The sequence below is a fragment of the Archocentrus centrarchus genome, chromosome 15 (assembly GCF_007364275.1).
Source record: "Archocentrus centrarchus isolate MPI-CPG fArcCen1 chromosome 15, fArcCen1, whole genome shotgun sequence".
Lineage (NCBI taxonomy): Eukaryota > Metazoa > Chordata > Actinopteri > Cichliformes > Cichlidae > Archocentrus > Archocentrus centrarchus.
Window position 1 is genome coordinate 14,249,918 of NC_044360.1, and position 25,817 is coordinate 14,275,734.

General features: G+C 40.3%; 1 protein-coding gene across 1 annotated transcript in view; it reads left to right on the forward strand.

The window, feature by feature from the left end:
- LOC115792822 (E3 ubiquitin-protein ligase NEURL1-like) overlaps window positions 1–22,563 on the forward strand; it is a 35,471-nt gene extending 12,908 nt beyond the window's left edge. Inside the window, exons 4-6 of the mRNA XM_030747372.1 lie at window positions 12,156–12,875; window positions 18,189–18,368; window positions 19,033–22,563. Coding sequence (XP_030603232.1) covers window positions 12,156–12,875; window positions 18,189–18,368; window positions 19,033–19,277 — 1,145 coding nt within the window. The 3' untranslated portion in view covers window positions 19,278–22,563. The remainder of the gene's footprint in view (window positions 1–12,155; window positions 12,876–18,188; window positions 18,369–19,032) is intronic.
- The last annotated feature ends 3,254 nt before the right edge of the window (window positions 22,564–25,817 follow it).

The window sequence follows — 25,817 nt, forward strand, 5'->3', positions numbered from 1 at the left end:
AATTGTGCATCTTCATTCACCATATGGCTGCTGCACCTGCTTGACTCACACTGATGGGTATTTTCATTATGATTCATCTTTTAATTAATTTAATTCTTAATTGTTTCAGTCTATAAAATGAGAAATTCCACACCACAATTCTTTAAACCGATGTTAACAAACTGGTTATTTCCAAAAAGAGCTTATATTAATAATCATAATGAACACAAATAGGTTGTATTCGCAGCATGTTAAATGACTTTAACCTAGTTATTACCTCCACCAAGGAGGTTATGTTTTCAGTCGCGTTGATTTGTCTGTCTGTCTGTCTGTCTGTCTGTTTGTTTGTTTGTTTGTTTGTCAGCAGGATTACTCCAAAAGTTATGAATGGATTTGGATGAAATTTTGTGGAGTGGTTGGAAATAACAAGAGGAAGAAGTGATTAAATTTTGGCAGTGATCCGGATCACGATCTGGACCGAGGAATTTTTTTAAGGATTCTTCACTTTTGCGGCATAAGGGGTTATTGTTGTCAAGGAAAGATGAAAGATTATTTCACAGTATTTAGATACACGTATTACAGTGTCACTGACCCTATGGCCTTGGCGGAGGTTTGCGCTCTCTGAGTGCTTCTAGTTTTATACTAAAATGATTCAGACCTGGTCAGCATGCACCGTCCTGCAATCATATAGTTTTTCCCTGCTCAAGAAATATTGAATATTAATATTAATCACATCCTAAGCAATAAACTCCACAATTCTGATCATCATATTTTTCCTCTTTACTGACGGAAGAGATTTAACATCCAGCTTGTCTGGATGCAGCTGCTGCTGCTGTTGGCAGATGCTGGAGCTGGTGAAGCTGTGGCTGGATAGAACCATACATAGTGAAATATGCCAAGTCCAACATTCACACTTAACACAAAGCATTAAACACAAAAGTTGTCAGAGCAGCCTAACTCAGACAAGTTAACCTACAGCTTTTAAATGATTCCATGTTGGCTTCTAAGGTCTCAGTCACACAGGACTAGAGACTGGAACGTGGAAAAAAAGGGGGAAAAGTGTACTCCCCGACCCACTGGCAAGTGGTTGCTGGAGGTTGCTGGTAGTCACTAGCTGAAATTGTTTTCAATTTCACCGTGATTTGGGTTGCTAGCAGATTACCGTAGTTGCCCGTGGTTTGTGTGGAAGATGCCAACTTACCTGCCGCTCAAAGAAATGAAAAATATTCACCTTCAAAGTAGAAGTTCTGCCATTCTACCACAACAAACACTTCAAAAGGAACAACTTTTACTTTGGGCTGCAAATGTTTGCAGTGCCTTTCATGCAAACCGCGGGCAACCACAGCAACTTAGTAGTGACAAAAGCAATCACATGGAGGTTTTCGGTTCAGCACCCTCTTTGTGACTGAATTCACCTAGTGACAGCCAGCAACCAGCAACAACAACTCGTCAACCAGTCAGGGAATACACATTTTTCTCTAGCAACCAGTGGTTGCAATGGGGTCACCAATTGGTCTCTTAGTCTGTGTAACAGAGGTCTCAGCAATAAAGTTAAAATGTAACTACACCAGCAAATTCACTGACAGTGTGTCAGTTAGTTTAGAGCAAACAAACATTCACTAAATGTAAACATTAAAGAGGCTAAACGTAGCTGTCTCTGTTATGTTTGGCAATGTTGTGAAAACATGGGGGGTGTTTTGAAAACACCCCCCATGTTTTCTGTGGATCAGCCCTGGAAGGCTGTCGATGTAGCTCACTTCTCCTTATTGAAGCAACACTAGTGTTTGCCTGATCAGTGAGAATTTGGTTATATGAAAGACTATCGACCAAATAATTGACCAGCTGACTGTGGAACTACAGCCCTGATTCTTTAGACGATAAATCAGTGCATCAAATTTGCCTCCAAGGGCTGCAGAGTAAGCATGAGTAAAGACTTATTTCAAATTCATCTCTAGATATTTGCAGGATTTCATTATTGTGTCAATAGCCATTATGTACTCTTGTCATTATGTTACTGTCATGTTACTCAAATAAAAGTGAATGATGAAATGATGAAAAGCTCGGTGCTGCACAAACATGTTGGTTTGACGAAACCCGATTGTGCTGTACTTTCCTTTCTTTGTGTCTATTTTTGTCTGTGTTTGCTCCGTGTGCCACATGCTCATGTTCACTTGCTACAGATCTCACCTATTGTTTCTCTTGTCATCACAGATTATGTGGCCTTTCACAAGGTTTGATTTGTGGATTAATATAGTTTAAATATAGCGACAGATCAGATAAGTGCAGTCTGAAAGAAGGGTTGGGTCAGCAGTGCTGATAAAAAAAAAAAAAGATTTGGTATAATCAAAGGCTGCACAAAGTGACTGCGGTAATAGTATACAAGTAAAACTTTAAATGCATTTTTATAATGTATCTTCATTCATCTTGAGTTTATTACACTGCATAGATGCGCTCCTACCTGTTTCTATGGGGCTTCATAAGGGAGCAGAACTAAACTCTTTGTTAATTTTGATTGATGAAGACACGCGATAGGCCTGAGGGTTCTTATTACCCTGAAGTACTGCAAATGGATGTTGTACTAATACATTTGGTTTCTGGTCTGCTGCTTACAGCCAAATCCTCCAAAAACAATAAACTTGAAATTCAGCATGGTAATAACAATATGCAAAGTCATCTGTCAAAAGTCAGTTTGGAGCCAAAGGCGAACGGCAGACAGTGAGAGAGAAAGGCAAAAAGAAATGCTAAATGTCTCCATATTATAAACATCAGTAAGTTCCTTGAGGTGAGTTCTTTTGGCAGAATTTGACTAAAATCATGAATCACACTTCAGCTTGTCGTTCTTTTCTTTAGCACTTGCCATCTGTATGATGACAACCCGAACAAATCACATGAAAAGTGATCCTTTTTTCAAGGGACTGGACTTTTAAACGTGATTGCAGTCACATTATGATTTTGCAAGATTGTGGACCTTGTCCCAAGTTCTCCTCTTATGGAAATTACTGAAGCCTGAAACTTATGTTCAGGTCAAGCGGACATTTAGGCCCATGTTAATACCTTTTTGGGTATAAAAATGTAAGGGTAGAGGAGATTGTGCAGCATCTGAGGTAACCTTGTCCATTCCTAAGTAGGTACATTGTCCTTCCTTTTATGTCATGACCAATTTGATGCCGAGACTGCTAGTTCTCTGTAACGTCTGAGGCGAGTGATAAATCTATCCATAATCTGCAAAGTTGATCTAAATTTTTCACAAGCCTTCTGGAATAATGTCCTTTGGACAGATGAGACCAATGTGGAGATGTTTGGCCATAATGTACAGTGCCACCTTTGGCAAAAACCAAAAACAGCATATCAGATGATTTGGGCTCGTTTTGCAGCCACAGGAGCTGGACACCTCGCAGTTATTGTGTTGACCAAGAACTCCTCTGTTTACCAAAGTATTTTAGAGTCAAATGTGAGGCCATCTGTCCAAAAACTAACGCTTGGGAAAAACTGGGTCACACAACAGGACAATGATTCCAAGCACAGCAGCAAATCTATAGAATCCGAGACCCAGAGCAGAAATTCCATCTTGAACGGCAATTTAAAATAATAATGGATTAAAGAACAGGACGAACACGGTTACACCTACGTTATGCTAACGTAGCACATTCAGCTACATGACGCACAACGAACACGTGTTCGGTATTGTAACGTTGTAAACACACTTCCAAAGTCGGCGATATTCACAACAAAGGTCGTCTTTATTAACAGAAAAACAGCTGCTGTAGGCCACAGCCACGCCAACCATAACTACAACAGCGGAACAGCAACACACACACAGGCAAGCTCTCGGTCTTTTTCTCTCTCTCCATGCTGCCTTCACGAACCTCCCGAACAGTCCGAAATCCCACAACATCAACACGCTCTCTAACTAAGAGAATCGCTACAGTATGTTAACGTAACATTAAGTTATTCAGATAACCATAGCATAAAGAACATACTAACAAGTTAACCAAACCATCAATCCATTGAATTCTTCATCCTCGGTGTCACTTCTAAACAATTCTGTACACTCCGTAGACGAAGCGCCGCTTCCTCTTCTGTGTCGCGTTAGTCAGACTCGTCGTCAGCTGCAGTTCCAATTATTCCAGCCTTTCTGAATCCCAACAGGATGGTTTGTCACTGAAGCCCATGTTTTCTTGATCCATCCAATGACTTCCAGGAAAGTTGGGTGGCGCATTCTCCCAGTTGCCGTTAAGCTGTGCTCTCCATCCATCATCCACTGCGCCCACAGGTTACGCAAGACTGCCTTAAAGCTGCAGCTCACGGAGATGTCAAGTGGCTGGAGTATTTTGGTTCATGTGTTATAAATGTCACATATACGTCGCTCCGGAGTATAGGTCGCACCCCCAGCCAAACTATGAAAAAAAGTGCGACTTATACTCCGGAAAATACGGTATACTTATTCGTTGTATGAAAATGTTCTCTTTCACATGACTGTATGCATTGGATGCTATGTAAATAGGAGCATCTATAGTATATTGGCTTTAATCAGTAAGAGAAAAGACTGGAGAAATGACTGGCAAAATATCAGTAAGAGATTTTCATATTCAAAGGAGGAATTGTCTCTACTGTTTATTAGTATAGTTTAGCATGCTGACTAAAAAAAAATCTAAAGCCACCACAGAAAGTACTTGCAGAGTATTTGGTATAATTATACTGAAGTGATTGGGTGCGTGCTGAGGAGGCTTGAAGAGCCCTTCAGCTTGTATAGCTGCATTCGGGAGTCAAAACAGAGATGCAAGCTGGTTTCACCGTCCCCAAGACACGCGGCCCATGAGAATGTTATGCAACATTATGGTCCATTAGCACTCCCCGTTTCTCATGACAATTTTGTCTTTTATATTTCCACTCTTTTAAAGACGCTGTGAAGTGATTGCATAAATGTGGCCAATCATCTGTAAATAGAGTTTTGCTAATGCTGCACATACACACAGGAACTGCATGTTCAGATTTTTGTTTATGTGTAATTTAATCACACATCCCCTCCTGCAGGTAGATGAGGTGGGAGAAGAGGCCACAAGTGTACAGCTCACTATAGCACTATATTTTCTAAGCCACTTTTGAGTGTTTTTACTTGGATTATAACTAAAGTAAATTAAATCTGCCAGACAGTCAGCTACAGTGAAATAAAAGGCCTGATATAAACTAAAGGGCTGTCCTTTGACCTAACATCTGCCAGAGTGTACACATTGGGATTAGAGTCCATTTATTTATGAGAGCTCTGTTTCTGGTGATCTCAGGGCTTGGAATTTATTTGATTTGTTGAACCAAAATAAATGCCGTTGGCCAGGCCATTGTGCTTCAGCTGGGATTTAATCGGTGCAGATGGAATTGAACAGATTTTCAGGAAATCAAAATAGAAATCGTAATGGAGCCTGTCAGGTTTGGATCCGGGGAGCTGGACTGTACCGGGGGAAGCCTTCGGAGAGGAGGCTAATCACTTTCAGATGACCCAGTGAAGACGTGAGCGTGTGCTCTCTGTGTATTAGTGTGCACACAGAGGTTCTCTCGATATTACTTTCACCAAAACAATGAGACGAATCAATAATTGGAGAAATGTGTTTCAGATTGAGACACCTCATCAAGCAATGGACGCTTGATCATTCTGGAGTTACCTAAGATAAGTCGTCAGTTCCAGAAGAGGCTTTTGCTGGCCTAGAAGAAACTGTGCCCTTGAAGTGCTCAGCAGGATCTTCAAAATGTGCCCTTTACTTTTCTCTAGTCATAAACCCCAAAACCAGTTGCTTAACTTGGTGTCTTAACATACATAACATACTGTACATAACATCTTGTTCTACCATGTATCACTGTCGTAGAATTCTTTTAGGCCCTCTTGCTTCATACTCCTATACCTTCCTCCAGAGTTCAATCTGTTTTTTGGTTTTGTTTTTTTTTTTGTCCTTACTTTGATGAGCGGAAGCCCATCCCTTTCCTTTTAGGGACAGACACATAACCCTCGCCAAGCACCTCTCTCATGACGGATGACTTCACTCAGTCATTGCAGTCAGAGCCCTGGATAGCTCTGCAATGCATGCATACTTAGGACAAATCCCCAATCACACACACATACACACACACACACATATGCACAGGCACACAATCAGTGCAGCTGACCTTGTATAGAGATTTCAGCTTCATAAAAAAACCCAAATGCCTCTTAATCCTGTTCTACCAGCCCAAGGAAGAAGAATAAATCTCCCTCATTTATTTAGTGCCATGCCACTGTATAACTGAGAGCTATCCATGACTAAAAAAGGCATTTCATACATAAAAACATTTGTATTGTAATATGTACACTACATGTGAGTTACATGAGATGCAGCTGAAGTGGAGCATGCTGTGTGTGTGAATGTGCGTGTGTGTGTGTGTGTGTGCGCGCGCATGCGTGCATGTGTCTGCACATGTGAGTGTGTGTTTTAAACTGGCTTGTATTTACAGTAAAACAGGGTTTCAATTTCAGTTGCAACGCATGCATTGTTGTACATAAAATGTGCTTTCCAGAAACTGTTTTTTTCAGACGTTCTGTCTCTGCATGTTGGAACTTGTTTGAATGCGCAATAACACAAGAGGCAGAGGGATCTTTATCTCTCTGTAGACTACTTTTTTGTTCTGCAGGTGTATGTTTTGGCATGTGTGTGTTCTTACTTTCTTGATGCCAAGAAATTTCTCCAAAATGTGCAGCAAGAGTTGAACTACTCTGATTACTGATGTTTTCCCACAGCTACAATGATAATATAAAGAGCCAGAGCCAGAGCCAAAGCGGTCAGCCATTGACCCTGAAGTATCAGTCTGGTATGTGTTCCTCTTTTTAAATATTTTTTTTTCTCCTGGGACAGAGTAACCGGAGCTGTTAAAAGACCACTTAATGCTACTGAGGCAATTGCAGCCATGCACTTAATCACGTCAGTATTGTTTTAGTCCCAGACTAAGAAAAAAATAACAGGATTCAGACTGTCTTGCTTTAAGCAAGGACATGAACTTCGAAGTAGAACATAATTACCATTATGTTAAGGACATACTATTAAAGAAACCACTGGAGCACTGCCAGCTGTTTAAACTCAAAAATTGTGTTACTCTAAGCTGCAATGAATTTTCTATTGGTACCATACTTAATTTTCTCACATAATTCAGAAGACTGTGTGTGTCTGTGTGTGTGAGAGAGACATTTTAATGAGAGCAGATTGGAATGGAGAGTTGGTTCTTCATCAACAAGCAGGTTTACACCCAGCTACAGAAAGAAGTGCATGTTAATAGTCATCATTGCTTTATGACTTTGCTTCGTTAGAACTGTTTCAATATGTATCTGTTATTTTTAGCTATCACTTTTAACATCTATTACTTATCACTTTATTAGGTGCCACTTGCTAGGACTGGATTGGACCCTTTTTGCCTTCAGAACTGTCTTAATTCTTAGTGGCACGGTGCTGGAAATATTTTTCAGAGATTTTGGCCCATGTTGACATCATAGCATCACACAAATGCTGCAAATTTCTCAGCTCGCATCGATGACGCAGATCTGCCATTCTGCCCCATCTCAAAATTGCTCTATTGGATTGAGATCTGGTGACTGTGGAGGCCTTTTGATTCCAGTGAATTCATTGTCATGTTCAAGAAACCAGTTTGAGATGGTTTGAGTTTTACACTGTGGCCATAAAGGGATGTAGTGGTCAGCAACAATACTCAGGTAGGCTGTGGCATTGAAACAATGCCCATTTGGTACCAAGGGGCCCAAAGTGTTCCTAGAAAATATCACCCACACATGACTCTGCCAGCAAGGAAGGAAAAGCTTTCATGTCATTCATGCCAAATTCTGACCCTACCAAATGTCAGAGCAGAAATTGAGATTCATCACCATGCAACATTTTCATAACCTTCCTTCCTGTCTTCCTAGCAGCTCAAAGCATTCTGGCCATTCTCCTCTGACCTCTGGCATCAAAAAGGCATTTTCTCCAAGAAAACTGAGCTCACTGGAAATTTTTTTTTCTTTTTTAGAACATTCTCTGTAAACCCTGGAGAGTTGTGTGGGAAAACCCCAATAGATTAGCAGTTTCTGAAATACTCTGTCCAGCTTTCATTCACAGTAAATTAAATCACCTTTCGTCCCCAGTCTGATGCTTGGTTTGACCTTGAGCAGGTCGTCTTGACCATGTTTACATGCCTAAATGCATTGGCTTACTGCAATGTGAATGGCTGATGTGCAGTTATATAGTGTACCGAATGACGTGGGCAGTGAATGTATTTCATCCATTTATCCATTATTTGTTGCTAAGGATTTCAACCCATCACTCATTACTTTTACTGTGAATTCTAAAACATGTGGTGTCTCTGTATGTGTATATAATGCTTGTAATCAAATCTCTGTCTTCATTTTGCTCACACTCATTCCTTGTAACCCTCAGCAACTACAGAAATTTGTCCTGTGGTAATTTTAACCATTAAGTTCAATTCAGTTCTTTTTATATAGCACCAAATCACAGCAAAAGTCGCCTCAAGGTGCTTTATATTGTAAGGTAAAGACCCTACAATAATACAATAAACACACATAAACACATTTTATCTGACACAGAAGATAAATATAGTGTGTTAGGTGTTTTGAGTTTTACTATTTTAATTGTGTAACTTTTTTGTCAAAAGTTTCATGGGTTAAATTCTTTCCAGTCTGAACCCACTTAGAGGTGATATATATTTATTTGCCTCACGTCTTTGTCTTTCTTTGTTTTGTCTTGTTTCATCGTTTGTATAGCTTTTGAATTTCTTTAAATGTTATTATTCAACTCGCAGCCTGGCTTGAGTGCTGCACCACTCTCAGAAACCAAAACTGTGAACTGTAATAACAAGAACAGGAATTATCTCTTGTAAGTCGGCTAACTTTGCCTTGAAGATGATAAGGCGGCTAATAATAAGAGCCTCGTGCCTGGTTGTGCACACTCTTGACTGAGTAAGTAATTAAGTTCAAGCAGTTTATCAGTGGCTGGCCTGGACATGTGCCATCATTGTGTGATAAAGAAAAGATTTTGTGGTATGCCCTTTCATTCAAGTGTCCACCCTATTTTTCATCAGGTTGTCCCCTGCTGTGCTCTCCTTCTTCATCCACTTCTCAAAGGGAAAGCCCAAAGCAGGTCGAGGCTGTGAGCCATCATGTCACTCATCTCTCAGCTTCCCTCCTGCTTGCTCTCCTCAGACATCCAATCAGGCTAATTTTAGCTTGTTTTAGATGGCCAACTTAAATATGGCAACATGTCCCCAAGCGTACCTCGATGCAGATGATCTATTTGCAGTGACTGTGTGCATGGAAAATACGCTCACGGTGTGTTTTCTTCTTTATAATCATGCTCCCACGTGGCTTCCATTTTACAATTCAATTCAATTCAATTTTATTTATATAGCGCCAAATCACAACAAACTGTCGCCTCAAGGCGCTTTGTATTGTGGGTAAAGACCCTACAATAATACAGAGAAAACCCAACAGTCAAAACAACCCCTTATGAGCAAGCACTTGGCGACAGTGGAAAGGAAAAACTCCCTTTTAACAGGAAGAAACCTCCAGCAGAACCAGGCTCAGGGAGGGGCAGTCATCTGCCGCGACCGGTTGGGCTGAGGGGAGAGAAAGACATGCTGTGGAAGAGAGCCAGAGATTAATATCAATTAATGATTAAATGCAGAGTATGATCAGTATTAGCACGACAAGGCCTGTTTGAGATGGGCTAGACAGCATGGAGAGAAATGTAATGCAGTTTCCAGAGTGCTTTTACCTTTCAGTGATTGGGAAAAAAAAAAAATTTTTACCATCCAGACACATAGCTGATGATGTCGACAGTGAGCAGAGGTATATAAAGTCAATGGTGCTGGCGTCAGTTTGTTTTGTAAACACTTAGAGCTTGTGGCAGCTATTTGGATGTATACTATACATACAGTTTTACTGCCTGACAGACTATATATATACTGGCTTCATTAAGTTTTTAAAAATACAATCTTTTGATTTAATGCTTTATAGGACTGTAGTTGTGGTAACTCTGGTTGTGGCTGTCTTTAGCAGTTTCTAAAATGATTTAACTCTAGCCTCAGGTGTAAAAAAAAAAAAAAAAAAAAAAAGCACACAACAGATTCCACTGTTTTATTATTCATTTAACAAAAACTAAGCCAAAATACAGAATCACTGTGTGAAACATTAAATACACCCCGTGATTCAGTAGCTTGTAGAACCACCTTTAGTAATTGTTTTCTGTGTGATTTTATCTGTCTCTCACATTGTTGTGGAGGAATTTTGGCTCAGTCTTCTTTACAGCATCGCTTCACTTCATTGAGGTTTGCAGGTATTTATGTACAGCTCTCTTATTTCAATCAGGTTGAGCTCTGGACTTTGGCTAGGTCATTACAGCACTTTGATTTGTTTTTTTTTTTTCTTTTTCAGCCATTCTGTTGTAGATTTGCTGCTGTGCTGCTTGTTGTGACCCAATTTCAGCCAAGCTTTAGCTGTTAGACAGATGGCCTCTCATACTTAGGTATACAGAGGACTTCATAGTTGACTTAACAACTGCAAGATGCCTAGGTCCTGTGGCAGGAAAATGTAGCCAGAATCATCACCACTTCACCACTGTGTTTGACAGCTGGTATGAGGTGTTTGTGCTGATATGCTGTGTTTGGTTTTATCCAAATGTGGCACTCTGCATTATGGCCAGACACGTCCACCTTGGTCTCATCTGTGCAAAGGACATTATTCCAGAGGTCTTGTGGTTTGTTCAGATGCAACTTTGCAAATGTAAGCTGAGCTGCCATGTTATTTTTAAAGAGAATAGGCTTTCTCCTGGAAACCCTTCTGAATAAGCCATACTTGTTCAGTTTTTTTTTCAATTGCACTTTCATGAACTTTAACTTTTAACTGAGGCCCATAGAGTCTGAGATGTTGCTCATGGCTTTGTTGCAATTTCTCTGAGCATTGCACAATCTGACTTTGGGGGGACTTTGCTGGGATAGCCACTGCTGGGAAGATATGCAACCGTCTTGAATGTTTTCCACTTGTGAATAAACTTTCTCTTTGTAGAATAATGGACTTCAGAATGTTTGGAAATGGCTTTATAACCCTTACCAGATTGATGGGCAGCAATAATTGATTCTCTAAGATAATGTCCTCTAAGATAAATGCTTCCTTGGCATTGTGTTTACACATACCTGAATGCTCTAGACCAGCAAACTGCCAAAACGTCTGCTTTTATAGAGGTGGTCACAGTTTCTGATGATCAGTTAATCAAGTGCATTTAACTAGCTACTATTTACTCTCCTAAATCTTATGGAAGCAGTAACGCCGTACCTAGTTTTTCACCCCTTCTGCATTTTGATTTAAGCTCTATTGAATAAAAAAAAGGACATAGTGATGTGTCTTGTTGTTCATCAAAGGTTGTAGTTGCCTAATTTTAAAGACCAGATTATTTTGATTATGTCGCGATACACAAAACCCTGAAAGAGAGCGGACTTTCTTTTTACCATGCCTGTAAACGTGAAAACAGGGATAAGAAATAAATAAGGAAATCTAGCTCTTCACCACATGACCCTGAGCTAGAGGCAGCGAGACAGGACCTCAAACACAGGACCTCTTATTCCTTCAACGTTACATAAAGCTGTTATGTCTTACTGTGATGTAGCCACTGGCCTGCAGCTAAAGCATTCCCTCCCTGGTATGTTTTGGAACATGTAAACATTGAAATATTTGTTCATATTTTTGAAGCCTTAGTACAGAGAGAGCATTAGAATGAATATGTTATAAAACAGAGAAGCCAGAAGCCACCATTTGTTTAGAGTGGCAGGTGTGATGAATGAACAGTGTACAGACCGAGGATATAAAACGAAATAGTGTTGTACAAGGAAGTATGCAGAATACCAAGTGGGCACATTAATTTAATTTAGTCCTCCTCACTCTATTTCCCACTTGCAAAGACTGTAAATTGATTAATTTTTTTGCAGCTGTATTAGCCACAGTGCTTCAAGTTATGATGTTATTTAAATAAAAATTATTGGAGAACATATAAAGGGTGTGTTCGTTAATTCAGATTGAGATGTTCTCTTTAAAACACCACAGACTAACTGATTACATAACACTGCTGTGTCCGTGTGTGTTTTTCTTTTTTTTTTTCCCACAGACAGCGAGATGGTCCCACTGGACTGCCTGCGTCCTCGTTCTCTTGCTTCCGCCCACCGGGCTGCCATTCAGCGAAACAGTGATGACCCTCGCCTCTCCGTCAGCCTGTGCGACCTGAGCCTGCAGCAGCAAGAGATGCATCTGGAAGAAGATGATGAGGATGAGGAGCACCTGCAGCCTTTGAGCTCCTCCTCCTCCTGCCATGTGCCCCAAAACTCACAGAACTCACAGCAGTGCTCGCTTTTGCCCAGCCATTTGGACAGCGATCTGCACTTTAACTCGGTGCACGGCATCCATGTAACTGTGCTCGATAAGCACACGGTGGCTCGCCTGGATCACCGTGGTGATGAAAGGACACTGGTGTTCACCAGTCGGCCAATGCGCTGCTCAGAGCCCATATTTGTGAAGGTGAAAGCAGGTGTCACACGGCCTGGGTCTCTTTCTTATGGTGTGACATCCTGTGACCCCACCACCCTGAGACCCAGCGATCTCCCGTCTAACCCAGAATCCCTGGTTGACCGCAAGGAATTCTGGGCTGTGTGTCGGGTGGCGGTGCCACTCCACAACGGCGATATCTTGGGCTTTGTGGTGAACGCAGAGGGAGAGGTTATGATGAGCCATAATGGCGTCAGTGCAGGGATGCAGCTGTGCATTGATAACTCCAGGCCTCTGTGGATGTTCTACGGTCTGCACGGCACCATCACACAACTCAGGATTTTAGGTACATTAAGTTGATCTTTTTATATTTTTAATCTATCCATTGTATGCATGATGCCTAACAACAGATTCGTATGATCTTAAATAAAATTTAGATTGGAAGACATTCACAGGGAAAACGCTGTCACAAGAATGGACTCCATTGCTGTTATTATTCCCTCAGAAAGCAGCTTTTAACACTAAGATTTTGACCTAAGGCCTGGTTGCAGTGAAGCCATGTTTAACTGTCGAGTCACAGTCATTTTTGAAAATGAAGAGGTTTTGTTCATTAGATGTCAGCTGGAAAGATTTTTGTTCTTTTTTTCTTCCTTCTGAATAATTAAATCTTAGTTCTAGTGATTCAGATGTGCTCACAGATCTTTACAGGGTGTGAATTGTAACTTTCCATTCAGAAGTTAATGGAATCTGTGATCGTTGAATGACCTTTGGAAGCTGAATTCCCACTCAGCCAAGTCATGAAATAGTTTCCCCCTCCTTTGCTGTCTGGGGCTGCTCTCTGGCTTTTTATCAACTCATATATCGCTTTGGAATTTACATCCTACCCCCACGATTAGCATGTGAATGTTAACTTTGTACCTTCAGATGAACAGAATTTCTGTCAGCTCGGTTTGGTTCCAGCAGATTTCACACAGTGATACCGTGGCTTTACCTGAAGGCACTCCAAACTAAAACATGCTGAGTGTGAGTGTGCATGCACAGTTCAAGACTCGAAATTAACAAAATAGGAACACATAATTGCACTCTCCAAAATAATTTCTGGGTTGTTTATTTTGAAGTTAATGAGGAAATGATATGGCTTATATAATGCCGCAGTGATTATGACAGGTTAAAACACAAACATGTTGAATAGATGCTTTTGATGAGCTTTGGAGAAACTGCTTTGCTTCCAGGCTCTGTCCAAAAGCTTTACATCATTTTATTGTTTAACTCTTCAGAGCACGTAATCAGTGCACTCTGTACATATGTGAATCTACTTTGGAGAATTTCAAGATGCAATTTAGGTGAAAAATTGAAGGCCCTCGTGTCACAAAAAAGTTATTTTTCTAGGACATTTGCCATTCAGCATGTCAAACGTGCCCTCATTTTGTGCCGGACCAGTTTAAGCTTGAAATTTAGTGTGATTTCCTCAGTGTTAAGAATCCTGCACTCTAAAAGATTTCAAATTTTGTACTTTCTCAGTAAAAAAAAAATATCACAGAGTGCAGGTAGAAGTGAGTGTTTGTGATTTGTTTATCTTCATTGCATATGAATTCCTGCTGTAATTTAAGAAAGACATTTTTTACAACCCAGAACTGTCTTCTACTTTGGCTCCAAATAAATCTGTCCGAGCAGGGGAGATAACTTTTCATAGGAAATCTAAAATTTGAGATGAAAAGGAGGGTCAAAATCCTTTGCTTGGTTAGTTATTTTCTATAATAATTCATCTGTGGATTCTCTGCTCTCTCTCTGCTTTCATGTAGTTAGTCAGACCAGGAACTGAAGAGGTTATTTCTGTCTTGCGTGGGCTCCCAGCAGTCAGCATTATGTATCAGGAGGGTGCCTGTGATCGCTCCTCATGATGCCCTCCATATGCATTATTAAAATGTAATTGCATGGAGAATTGAGATGCTGGGTTTTCCACCCACAGCCAGTTCCTGTCACACTGGTCCTCCAGTCGTCTCTGTACTTCCTCTTTTCCTTCTGCATTTTTTTTTCCCCTCTTTCTCCTCCCCCTGTCCTGATTCTTTGGGGTATGAGCATTCTTCGAGTCATTACCCACTCCAGCTGTGGGGAGTGCATTGGTGACGTCTCTGCTCACCCACTCGCTGCATCCCGCACGCCATGAGTTGCCATGGAAACATCTCGCCAGTGAGGCAAGTGACAGTTTGTCGTGGCTGGGTGTTGTCGAGCCTGTGAAGTGGAACAGATGGGAGACTGTTGCTCTCACGTGGTCATTTTGTCCATCTTATCTCAGAAACTGAGATTTGATCTTTTCATGTAAAACATTTTGGATCAGTAACGGTCTTCATCCTCATGTAATTACTCATTCCAGTGAGTTTACATGCTACACTCCTTTTCAGATGCCTGTCAGTTTCTGGGAGTTTAGCTGCTGAATTTGCATCTCTTAAAAAATACTGTGCTTTACTTATTGATGTTAATTTTTATAGATGTAAATGTCCAAAATGTAATTATTGGACCTTTTCTGCAGGCATTCTTGCAGACAGCTCCCAAAACCTTCACCAGTAGAACAGGGCCGTTTTCATGCAGCTTGTATCATGCCACTTCCTGCTGCTCCTGCATATTAATGCTTTGGCCATGAATGGACTGTACACTCACTGGCCACTGTGATAAGTACACCTGTTCAACTGTTTGTTAACGCAAATATCTAATCAGCCAATCACATCAGCAGCCAAATGCATTTAGACATGGAGACCTGCCGAATTTCAAATTGAGCGTCACAATGGAGAGGAAAGGTTTGTTAAGTGGCTCTAGGGTTCACAGAAAATGGCTCAAAGAGCATTTCTGATCACACAACATGTACAATGTTGAAGCAGATGTGCTACAGCAGCAGAAGATCATACCGGGTGCCACTCCTATCATCTAAGGATAGGAAACTGAGGCTACAGTTCACATGGCTCATCAACAGAAGATTGGAAAAACATTGTCTGGTCTGATGAGTCTCAGTTTCTGCTGCAACATTCACATGTTAGGGTCAGAATTTGACATAAACAACATGAAAGCAGGGATCCATCCTACATTAGCAACGGTGCACATGGGTGGTGGTGGTGTTATGATGTGGGGAATATTTTCTTGGAACACTTTTCTGGGCACATTGTTGCCACAGCCTACCTGAGTATTGTTGCTGTCCATGTCCATCCCTTTATGACCATAGTGTGCCCGTATTCTGATGCCTGCTTCCACCACGATAACACACCATGTCACAAAGCTCAAATCATCTCAAACGGGTTTCTTAAACATGACAGTGAGTTTACTGTACTCAAATAGAGCATTTTTTGGATGTGGTGGAATGGGAGATGCACATAATGTGCAGCTGACATATCAGCAGCAACTGTGATGCCATCATGTCAATATGGACCATAATTGCTGAGGAATGTTGTCAGCACCTTGTTGAATCTATGCCACAAGGAATTAAAGCAGTTCTGAAGCAAAGGGATGCAAAGCAGAATATCAAAAACTTGGAATCTTTTTCATGGCAAGAAGAGTGCAGCTTCTTAGGTTCCAAAAAGAAATCTGATGTTATGAGAAAATGGCCCTACTGCTAACTTTATTGATACCCTCATCTAATGTTTTCCCAGTGAGTTTGTGGCCTCAATCACCAGATTCAAGTCTTCTTTAATACAGCATGATGTTCATTTTCTGCGGTAAATTATGGTCTCATTTAGAGTAAAATAGAAGATAAGGCTTAGTATGTTTTTATGCTTTCTGATTGACAAGTATTTTTTTTCCCATTAAGGCATTCCTAGTGTCTTGTTTGTTTGTTTTCTTTTAAATCTTCATATGAGATCAGTCTTTTATTTAACATCCATGGCTGCACTGCATTAACCGGAGCCAACTCGTGACTTTTTTTTTTTTTTTTTTAAATAAACACAGATTTTAGAATGTGGTGGTAAAACAGTCAGAAAATAATATTTAGTCAACCTGTAGCAAAAGTTAGGGGGATGTGTGCATCACACATTACAGCAGGAAGACAAAATTAGCAACTAGCTAATCACCATGCTAGTTGCTGAAACACAGTTGCAGTTTTTTTTTTTCCCTAAGGAGTTGATGGGAGCAAAACAGAGCTATGGAGTGAATATTAAACTTACATTTGGTAGAGGAATACTAATGTTGATCCATAATTGCTTGATGCTTAAATAAACAAGTGTTGAAAGCCACTATACACATGCTCAACCACAAATAAGTCTCTTGCACTGCCAGCAAAGCCAAAGACACACATACTCTCACACATACTCCAGCAGTAAATGTATAATACAAGAGAAGATGGAAGGGTGCATGAATAGATATGAAGGTTATCCATTCGGCCTTATTAGAGTTCACCAACACATTAACTCAAAGCTGCCACATAGGTCAATTTAAGTGCGTAATGGAATGCTACTGTATGCATCCGTTCCCTCATTTTAAAATATAAAATAACCATATGAATAAATAAATAGATGACTCTGTGAAGAGTGTGTCTCAGCAAAGTGGTGCAATCATCAAACCCAGCACTGACCTTAAATGCAAATAAATTATGGAAAGTTTAAGCATGGATAACCAGACATAATATGTTCATGCAGACTTTGCTCCATCTACTGATTTTTTTTTCTTTCATAAAAACACACTGGTGGTTGCATGATTAAAAAGCTACTATGATTTGTTTACATAGGCTGAAACTGAACTGCAGTGGTTCAAGTGGTCCAAGGAAAAGGCATCAGAGTTCAGAGCAGCAAATCAGAGCACGTAGCTAGAGTTATGCAACAAACTGTATACATTTTTGTGCTAACAGACCTTATAATCTTTTCTTTTCTTTTTTAATTCACAGCATTTTGATTTTTTTATTTTTTTTTTGCAGTTTCCCACCATCTGTGGTTCTTTTTTTTTTCAGCTTGTTCTCCACTCCACATTGTCATTGTAAGAAAATTTGGATAAGCAAATACTGGCATAGAATGAAAACCACCAATATTAGATAATTTGACACATGGAAGGATGGTGGCGCCAAGTAAGCGACCAACCCAACTGTGTAGCAGTATTTCTGCCATGGTCAGCTGAAGGACAATGTGCAAACAACAATGCTGCATGCCTGCCAGGCAGGCTTGATCAGAATTTGTCTGTCTGTGAAATCGGGGTCGGTACGCTTTTCTGTGAGGAGAGATGAGGTGCCAATATGAGAAGTCATGCCAGAGCCTGTGGTTACGGGGTGCGGATGGGGACGCATCACACGGGACACACGAGATAGTCTGTGGAGGTTTTTTGTACCCTACCCAGAGGTATTGTGGGCTCATGAAGGAGGAAGGAAGGGGGGGTCCTCATCAACTCATAGGCTCCTGACTCACTCACACACCCACACACTCTGTAGACTCATAAGTCATCTGCTTGGTGATAGAGCGGATTTAATGTACGTGTAAGAGAGAGAATGACAGGCTGAGATAGTGAAAGAGGTGCAACAAAACATCTACCCTCCTACATTAGCTAATTATCAGCTCTGACTAAGTTCTCAGAGATGAGGATGACTGAGTGAAATTTTTAATTCCTAAATGGGAATTTTTGGCACTTTTATAGATAGTATATATGTTGGTAAAGCTTTGGTTTGATCCATATGTCTTCTCTCTATCCCCAGGCTCATCTCAGAACCCAGACCTGCGAGGCCCATCGGTGCCCAGCTCTCCATCATGTACACCCAACACTCCCACAATGCTTTGCAGTGGCAACTCTGAGTCCAACCTCAACACTGCTTTGAATATCAACCTAAATTCAAGCCTCAACTCCAACTACCACACTCTGTTTTCTTCCTCCACAGGTTTGTCCAAGCTTTTCTTTTCTCTGTGTGTTCTATCATTCGTCTCTTTGGGTACACTCTAGGAGAAGTTTGTTTTTCTCATGGTGACATCTTTACAAGCCAGGTCATGGTCTCCAATTCAAGTATTTATATGCCATGTTTTTGTGTCCAGATTATTCCACTGTATTTATACTTTATTTTTTTGTTTATGAAATTTAAATGTATTAAAATGCAAACGCGCAACAGAACAGTAAAACAGCCAGTAGCACACAAACGCTGACTGAACAGTACCAAGACGTCAACTCACGATAAGCACGTCAGTGCACGAAGCAAATATTTACCTTGGTGATGTGAAGCAGCGATCCTTGACATCACTGCTGTCCCGAGCTGCAGGCAGTATGACAGCAAAACTCCTGACAGATAATGGCGACAGCAGGAGTGATGATTGGAGCGCACACACGGTTGTTCTTGCATAAAGTTGTCCTGAAGCTTCATTAGCAGGAAAAATAGGGGAAGAGTGCTGACAGCTTAAATAAAAGATGTGTTGGATGTAGCATACGTTGCACTGAGCAAAGTATAGCAATGCAGCTTAAGCTGTCTGCATGAACTGCCTGGAAGCTTTTTCCATTTTTCTCCCTCACCTTCAGACTCACATGTCTCTAATGGCTTTCTCTTGTCACCCCAGGTACAACCCCAAGCTCTCCATTCTCTAACCATCCAGAGTCCCCCACCTTCCCATCCTGCTCCAGCTCGTGGAGTGATGAATGCACCATTTGCTATGAGAATGCAGTAGACACGGTCCTCTACGCCTGCGGGCATATGTGTCTCTGTTACGCCTGCGGTCTGAAACTCAAGAAGATGGCCAATGCGTGCTGCCCCATCTGCAGGAGGACAATCAAAGATATCATCAAGACCTACCGGAGCACGTAGGCTCGCGTTAGACTACGTCAGGTTCAGCTCGGGATATTGTCAAAGCCATGTGAGACTTTGTAAAGACACGGCACAAGCCTTGCTCGCTTGCGTGTGCAATCTGGCTCAGGTACTTTAGATTCCATCATTAAAACATTTTAATTATGTTATGTCTAATGCACATACTTGGGAAGCTGACAGTTGTTCCAATAAGATTCATCAAAGACCAATCCAAACGTACAGAGTGATCAACAAAGACAAAGTTTGTGTAGTAACAGCACAACAACACACCTTGACCCACTTCTACTGAAGAGAACGAGTAATCTGAAGAGACATCTGTCCTAGTTCACCAGAGTAACTCATCAGTTTGCTGGTGATAGCATCCGCCACTAGCTAGTTTTAGAAGTAGTAAATTGTCCAGAGGAGTGGAGAAATAAATCTGTGGTTTCACCAGCTGCTCCATCACGGCTTTTCAGGCAGTCTTGGTTAAAGTGTTTTGTTTTTTTTTTTTTTTAAATAGAAGCTCATGGCAAGATCCGATCGCAGTGAGGAATGAGTAAAAAGACAGAGAAAGAATGTGTTTGTGGTGAAAGTGCTTCTCTAGCAATAAAACACAAAGAAATGTCTCACCCTACAGGCTAAAGAAAAATCTTGAAAGGAGCTCTGTTGTGTTATAAATGAAGTGTTCTGCTGAATATCTCACCACCTGCTGTGCTTCTGTGAACGTCAGGCAAAGCAAGATTGTGCAAAGGGTAAAAAAGTGTGAATGTTGTCACAGCAGAAGGTCACGCTGGCGGTGAATGAGGATGTAAATCAGTGAGGAGGAGGCGGAGGAGGAAGAGTAAGGAGGAGAGAGGATCTTGTAAGTTTGGAATGCAGACAGGGAAGGAAGGAGCGTCTTTGCTATATGTCAGTGTAAAGAAAGTGTTTGTTCACATAGACATGCTAGATACAACTTTAGAAAGCCTGTAGAATGAGGGACTTGCATGGATTGCATGTCCTGCTTCTTGGCAGCCATTGGCGCCATCTCTGGCGGCTCGCCAAGCCTGCTGGATGCTATAATTGCACAAAAGTCATCCAAATAAACACTGGTGGGCAGGGAAGCATTTTAAAATGCTGAAAGAGCACATGAAGATGATGAATAAACCTCCTCATCACTGCAAGAATCCATGAAATCCCACATAAGTTACAGATGGCTCTTTTTTACTTCAGGTTACACTTGTCTCTTTCATATATATATCGAAACTGAACATGAATATTTGCTTTCAGTTATGACATATTTATGTATCCTTGAGGGGATAAAAAAAAAAAAATCACAAGTTTGCCATTAGTGACGAGGATGTAGCTTGTTATTGTGGGACATTTGTGTGAAAATTTCATTTGCATATCAGTTTCTGAGTGCTCCTCTCCATCAGTAAACGTAAGCTCCAAGGACATTTTCACTCGATTAATCCCTTGCATTATGTACTGCTTTAAAATGTTAAGAAATATAAGATATTTTCAGGTGTTATGCTGGCCTCGCTGAAACATCTTTAACATAGTAAGTGCTGATTTGTCTTCGAGCCTGTCGTCTTGTTGCTGCGGAGGGAAAATCGGCAGTTACTGCATGTTGTGTAACATTTGAAGGACAGCTAAGTTTTTCGAGCGTGCCTTTTAAAAACAGAAGCTTGGACAAAGTTGGGCTCCTCACTGTGAAAACCAAAAGGGACACTGAGGTCCGTTTTATCTTCGAGCCACAGGTGGAACAAACAAACGGTTGGAAGCGAACACATCAGTGTGCTTAATATCAGCGTGTGCTTTTTATTCACGGCTAAAGATGAAATGTTTATGTCACTACATTGTATAATACTGGAAATTAGTTGTGAGTGTTGAGAGATGCTCAGCGTGCACATTTCTGCCTGGGTTTCCTCCCTGACCAAATATGACCTAGCAGAAATCCAGCATTGCTGAGCATTTTTAAATAGATAAAATGGTATCGATGAGTGTAATAGTAACTGTACATTATGAGGTTTATTTATTTCTCAATGCTACTATAAGGAATTATCACTGTTTCTTTCATATGTGTGGATGTCGTGTCCAAAATGTAAGAATATTGGTTATTTTATGGTTATGCAGACAAAGACTAAAGGAAACTTTAATTTCCCTGAAAGGCCCCTGTGGTTGTGTCAGCTGATTTTCACTGAAAGAAATAGTTTGACATTTTGGGAAATGCTTATTCACTTTGCGGTGAAGAGTCAGATGAGATGACCCATACCACTCTCCAGTAGTTGCATGGTACAAACGTTAAGTCAAGCACTGTAGTTAACTGCAGATTTGAGGTATTTGTATTTCACTTGAGTATTTCCAGCATTTCGGAGAGAAATGTTCTACTTTTACGTTGATCTCACAGCTGTAGTTTGCAGACATACATATCTGATTTTAAAAATGCCACATTGCTACAAGACTTAAAAAAATAAAGTGCCCAACAAAAGAAAGAGATTAAGAGGAGTTTATACTAAAGCTGCTTGTGCACCAGTTAATATGACACTGACATGTTTAACAGATATGATTCTGCAGCTCTTCTGGCAGCTAGAACACTGAACATTACCTTCATTCTGAAAAGATTTTTTAAAAAAAAGGCCTAAAAATATCTTTAAAAATTAGACTCATCAGTTGGGCAGAAACAGAGCACCAGATGATAATGCTACTTCGCAACTGATGGATATTCAAATAAGAAACTGTTTGCTTACAAATTTGCCACACCATGTCAAACCGTGGCCTACCTGAACAAACATCCCGAAGGCTTCACTGTTCGCCTGCCAGCTCGTCCCTGCCAATAACAGTGCAGCCAAATCTGTCACACATCCTCTGGAAAAGTGGCGAATGGTGTAATTTGTACACTTTGATTTCAGCCGTGTGACATCTTCGGAGGTGCTCGTTACCTTTCTGCAGAGTCGGGCGAGCTGCATCTTCAGACAAATGTGAGAGTGGTATCAATCTGTGAACATCAATTTCCCAAAAGGCCAAATGGCAGAGAGTCAAATGTGAAGTCGGAATTGTTTAGCTTTACCTTTTGGCAAATTATATTTCTCCTAATCGAGCATATTTAAAATGTGTTGTGGCCTGTCAGTAGTTCTGTTGATTCTGAGAGTCTGTTTTTTTCTCTTCTCTCTCAAACGTGACCAAACTAAACAGAATGAGGCAGTGTGTGGCGGTGGGCATTGTGTATTTTTGGACAAGAAAATTGGCTTCTGATTTTGTTTTTTCTGGGCTTCTTTGTGATTTCTGAATTTACTAATAATGTTTTTTGTTTGTTAAATAAAATTTAAATCACTGGCTTTACTTTTTGTCTGTTATTTCTTATGTGTATAACACGAAAAAAGAGCACATGCACCTATCCTTTAGCTACAATAAAGAGGGAAACTGACCGTTTCAATTTAACTGCTACAGTGCTTTCTCTGTTTCATGCACAGCAGGAAAAAGAAGTCAATCTTGCACAGACGGGGAATGACAGTGCATTAGTGGCCATTACCTTTTCCAAAAACATGCATTCTACAAATGTTTCATGGGAGATTTACCTCTTATACATGAGAATTCAAATTAGGCAACAGCTCGAGAACTAAAAGGCACCCAACACAAACACTCTCAGCAGTAGTATACTTGACTAACATCCTACCCTATACTATATGAATAACAAAGGCAATGGCTTTTAGTAAATGGCTATAACTCACAGATAAACTGTTTAGAGTTGTGGTATGTAGACCTGGACAGAGTGAACATCATCTGTTATTTACTACCCCGCAGGCCTGGCTCTAATGCAGCACAGTTTTATGCTGCACTCCAATAGGCACAAATACAGCCTGTGACGTCCGGACATGAAACAGGCAGCAGCGTTTTCAGAGGTGAGAGGGAAATACACAACCAGGGTCTGCGAAAGTGACATGAATACAGTACATCTCACCGGTGTCTGTGTACACACAGACTTTCCACTCAGACCTCTCAGTGAACCTGGCTGTGGGCCTTGTGAAGGCTTAAGGGCTTGCCAGACTTGTTTGAGCTGTGTTGTGGTATCTCTTCTAGACAGCTGTTTGGTCAAACGAGCAAACTATCTACTTGTATTAATGCATCAAATTTGTATTCCAAGGAAGTAGGACACTATCGATTTTGAATTTTAACTACACATCAGACAGTTTGAGTTTGTGTTTGTTCCTCTGCTGGAGCTCAGGCACTAAGCTTTTGGTATTCGGTGTGATATAAAAATCTTTTCCTCAGTCAGATTTTGCAGCATCAAGAGACAGACTCTGAGATGTGAAGTCTTTTTTTTTTAAAAGTACTTCTTTTTTTCCCCCAAAGTCCATGATATCAGTTGTGTACTTTCACCCTCACAGTAATTAGTGAACTGATAAAGGCATGGGTGAAGGTCACTGTGATGCGGTGTTTCATCTGTACCCAGATGCTGAGTACTACTGCTGCCATCCAGTGGCCAGAAACATGTCCAGCATCTAATGCATGGGACATAAAAAAACCACAAGACAGTAATGTGTGATGAGATCAAAAATACTTTCAGTTTATTTAAAAAATAAAAGATTTCCCATTCAAACACCCAATTGATACACAGCAAACCTATTTTTTTTTTATTTTTATGAATAGTAACAGCAATAGGCTGAGAAGATGCTCATTTTTATCTCATTTCTTTTTCCCTTACGCCATAAATATTCTTGGATTCTGGTACTATCCCACTTTTTAATTATATATATATATATATATATATATATATATAGATGATCAAATATTTTCATTACAGGTGCTATAAATGACATAAAAACTAAACTACTCTTGAGATAACTGTGGTGGCACAGTGATACAGTGATGATCACTTTTAAAATTGAAGTCTCTAATTATGTAAGGCATTTCCTTCTTCCTTTCTTACCAACGTGGTTTATCATTTGCATGTACAAGTAAATAAACGTGCACACAAATGCGCACATTTAACATGTTATAAAGATGACGAACAGACGCCCACAATTAGTTTCGAGCCAATGACTACATAAGTTTCAACAGAGGAAACAGTGGGATGGACATATTCCACATTAAATTCCTGTGGGCAGTAAATCTTATTACAATTCAGGAATCAAATCCAATATATCTGCAATATGCAGAGTCTGACACTGGAAAACCACTCCAGTGTTTTGATTTGGTGTTTCTCTGATTACAGCTGAAGGCGACAATATTATACGTCTCCAGACTGGTAACTTAAACTTTTGCTTTGTGAGCCGATGCTAAATTAAGCCGCTCAGCAACCACAGAATGAAAGCCAATGTCAAACGTGCAGATTCTGCTAAAGCAGTAACACTGTAGATTGGAAATGAACACCACCCAAGCAACCCTGTGTGATCTAATGCTGCTAAAATGCTATATCATATGTACACAGATGTGGGATGAAACTAGATATAAACACATCCAATACTGAGCTCTTTTACTTAGTCCAAGGTAGAAATAAACTGAGAGGCATGCCATTGGCAGTTATAAATTTAATCATGTTTCCTTGACTGTTAGCAGGATTATACAAAAAACTACCCACCTGAATTTCATAAAACCTGGTGGAGTGGTGTATTTAGAGAAAAAAAAACTTGTAAATTTGGGTTCTAATTCAGAACAATTTTGTGAAACAAGGTATTGACCTTGAGAGAGGATGTCTTCTCAGAGTGCCCTTCTAGCTTGTAATCTGCTCAGATGATAATGATCACATTCACTCACAATAGAGAATAGTGTCCCTAAACACACCTGGAATACAGAAGCAAGTAAGCTTATTTTGGTTTATTGCTTTTACAACAATATCAGTTTTCTAATTTGATATGTGTAAAAATATAGTTCATTATTTTTATCTTCACTTCTTTATATTCTTCCTGAAATTAGTCAGAAAATACTAAAAACTTAAGCATTTTAGGGGCATTTAATGGGTGTCGGAATACTGTATCTATATCCAATTTTACATCATTAATAATGCAGTTATGTGAAAAAGAAAGTTTTCACAGAACTCTATGCAGTCCTGTGAAAAAACTAAGTACACTGCATGCTGTAATAGCCCGTAGAGCCACTTTTAGCAGCAATGGCTTGAAATAGTCTTTTTCTGTATGATTTAATCAGTCTCTCATATCAGTGTGGGTCATTCTTCTTTACAGCGTTGCTTCAGTTCTTTGAGGCATTGGTTTATGCACAGCACTCTTAATGTCTCAGCACTGCATTTTAATCAGGTTGAGGTTTAGACTTTGACTGGGTCTTTGCAACAGCTTGATGCTTTTATTTTTTTAGCCATTTTGTTGCAGATTTGCTGCTGTGTTGGAATCACTCTACGGTTGCATGACCCAGTTTCAGCCAGCTTTAAGTGGGCAGATGGCCTCACATTTGACTCTGGAGTACTTTGATTTACAAAGGAGTTCACAGTTGAGCCAATGGCTGTGAAGTTTCCATGTACTATGGTAGCAAAACAAGATCAAATCATCACTCCTCCACCACCGTGCTTGACAGTTGATATTAAATCAGCACAGTATTTGTGTCGACATGCTGTGTTTAATGTTTGGT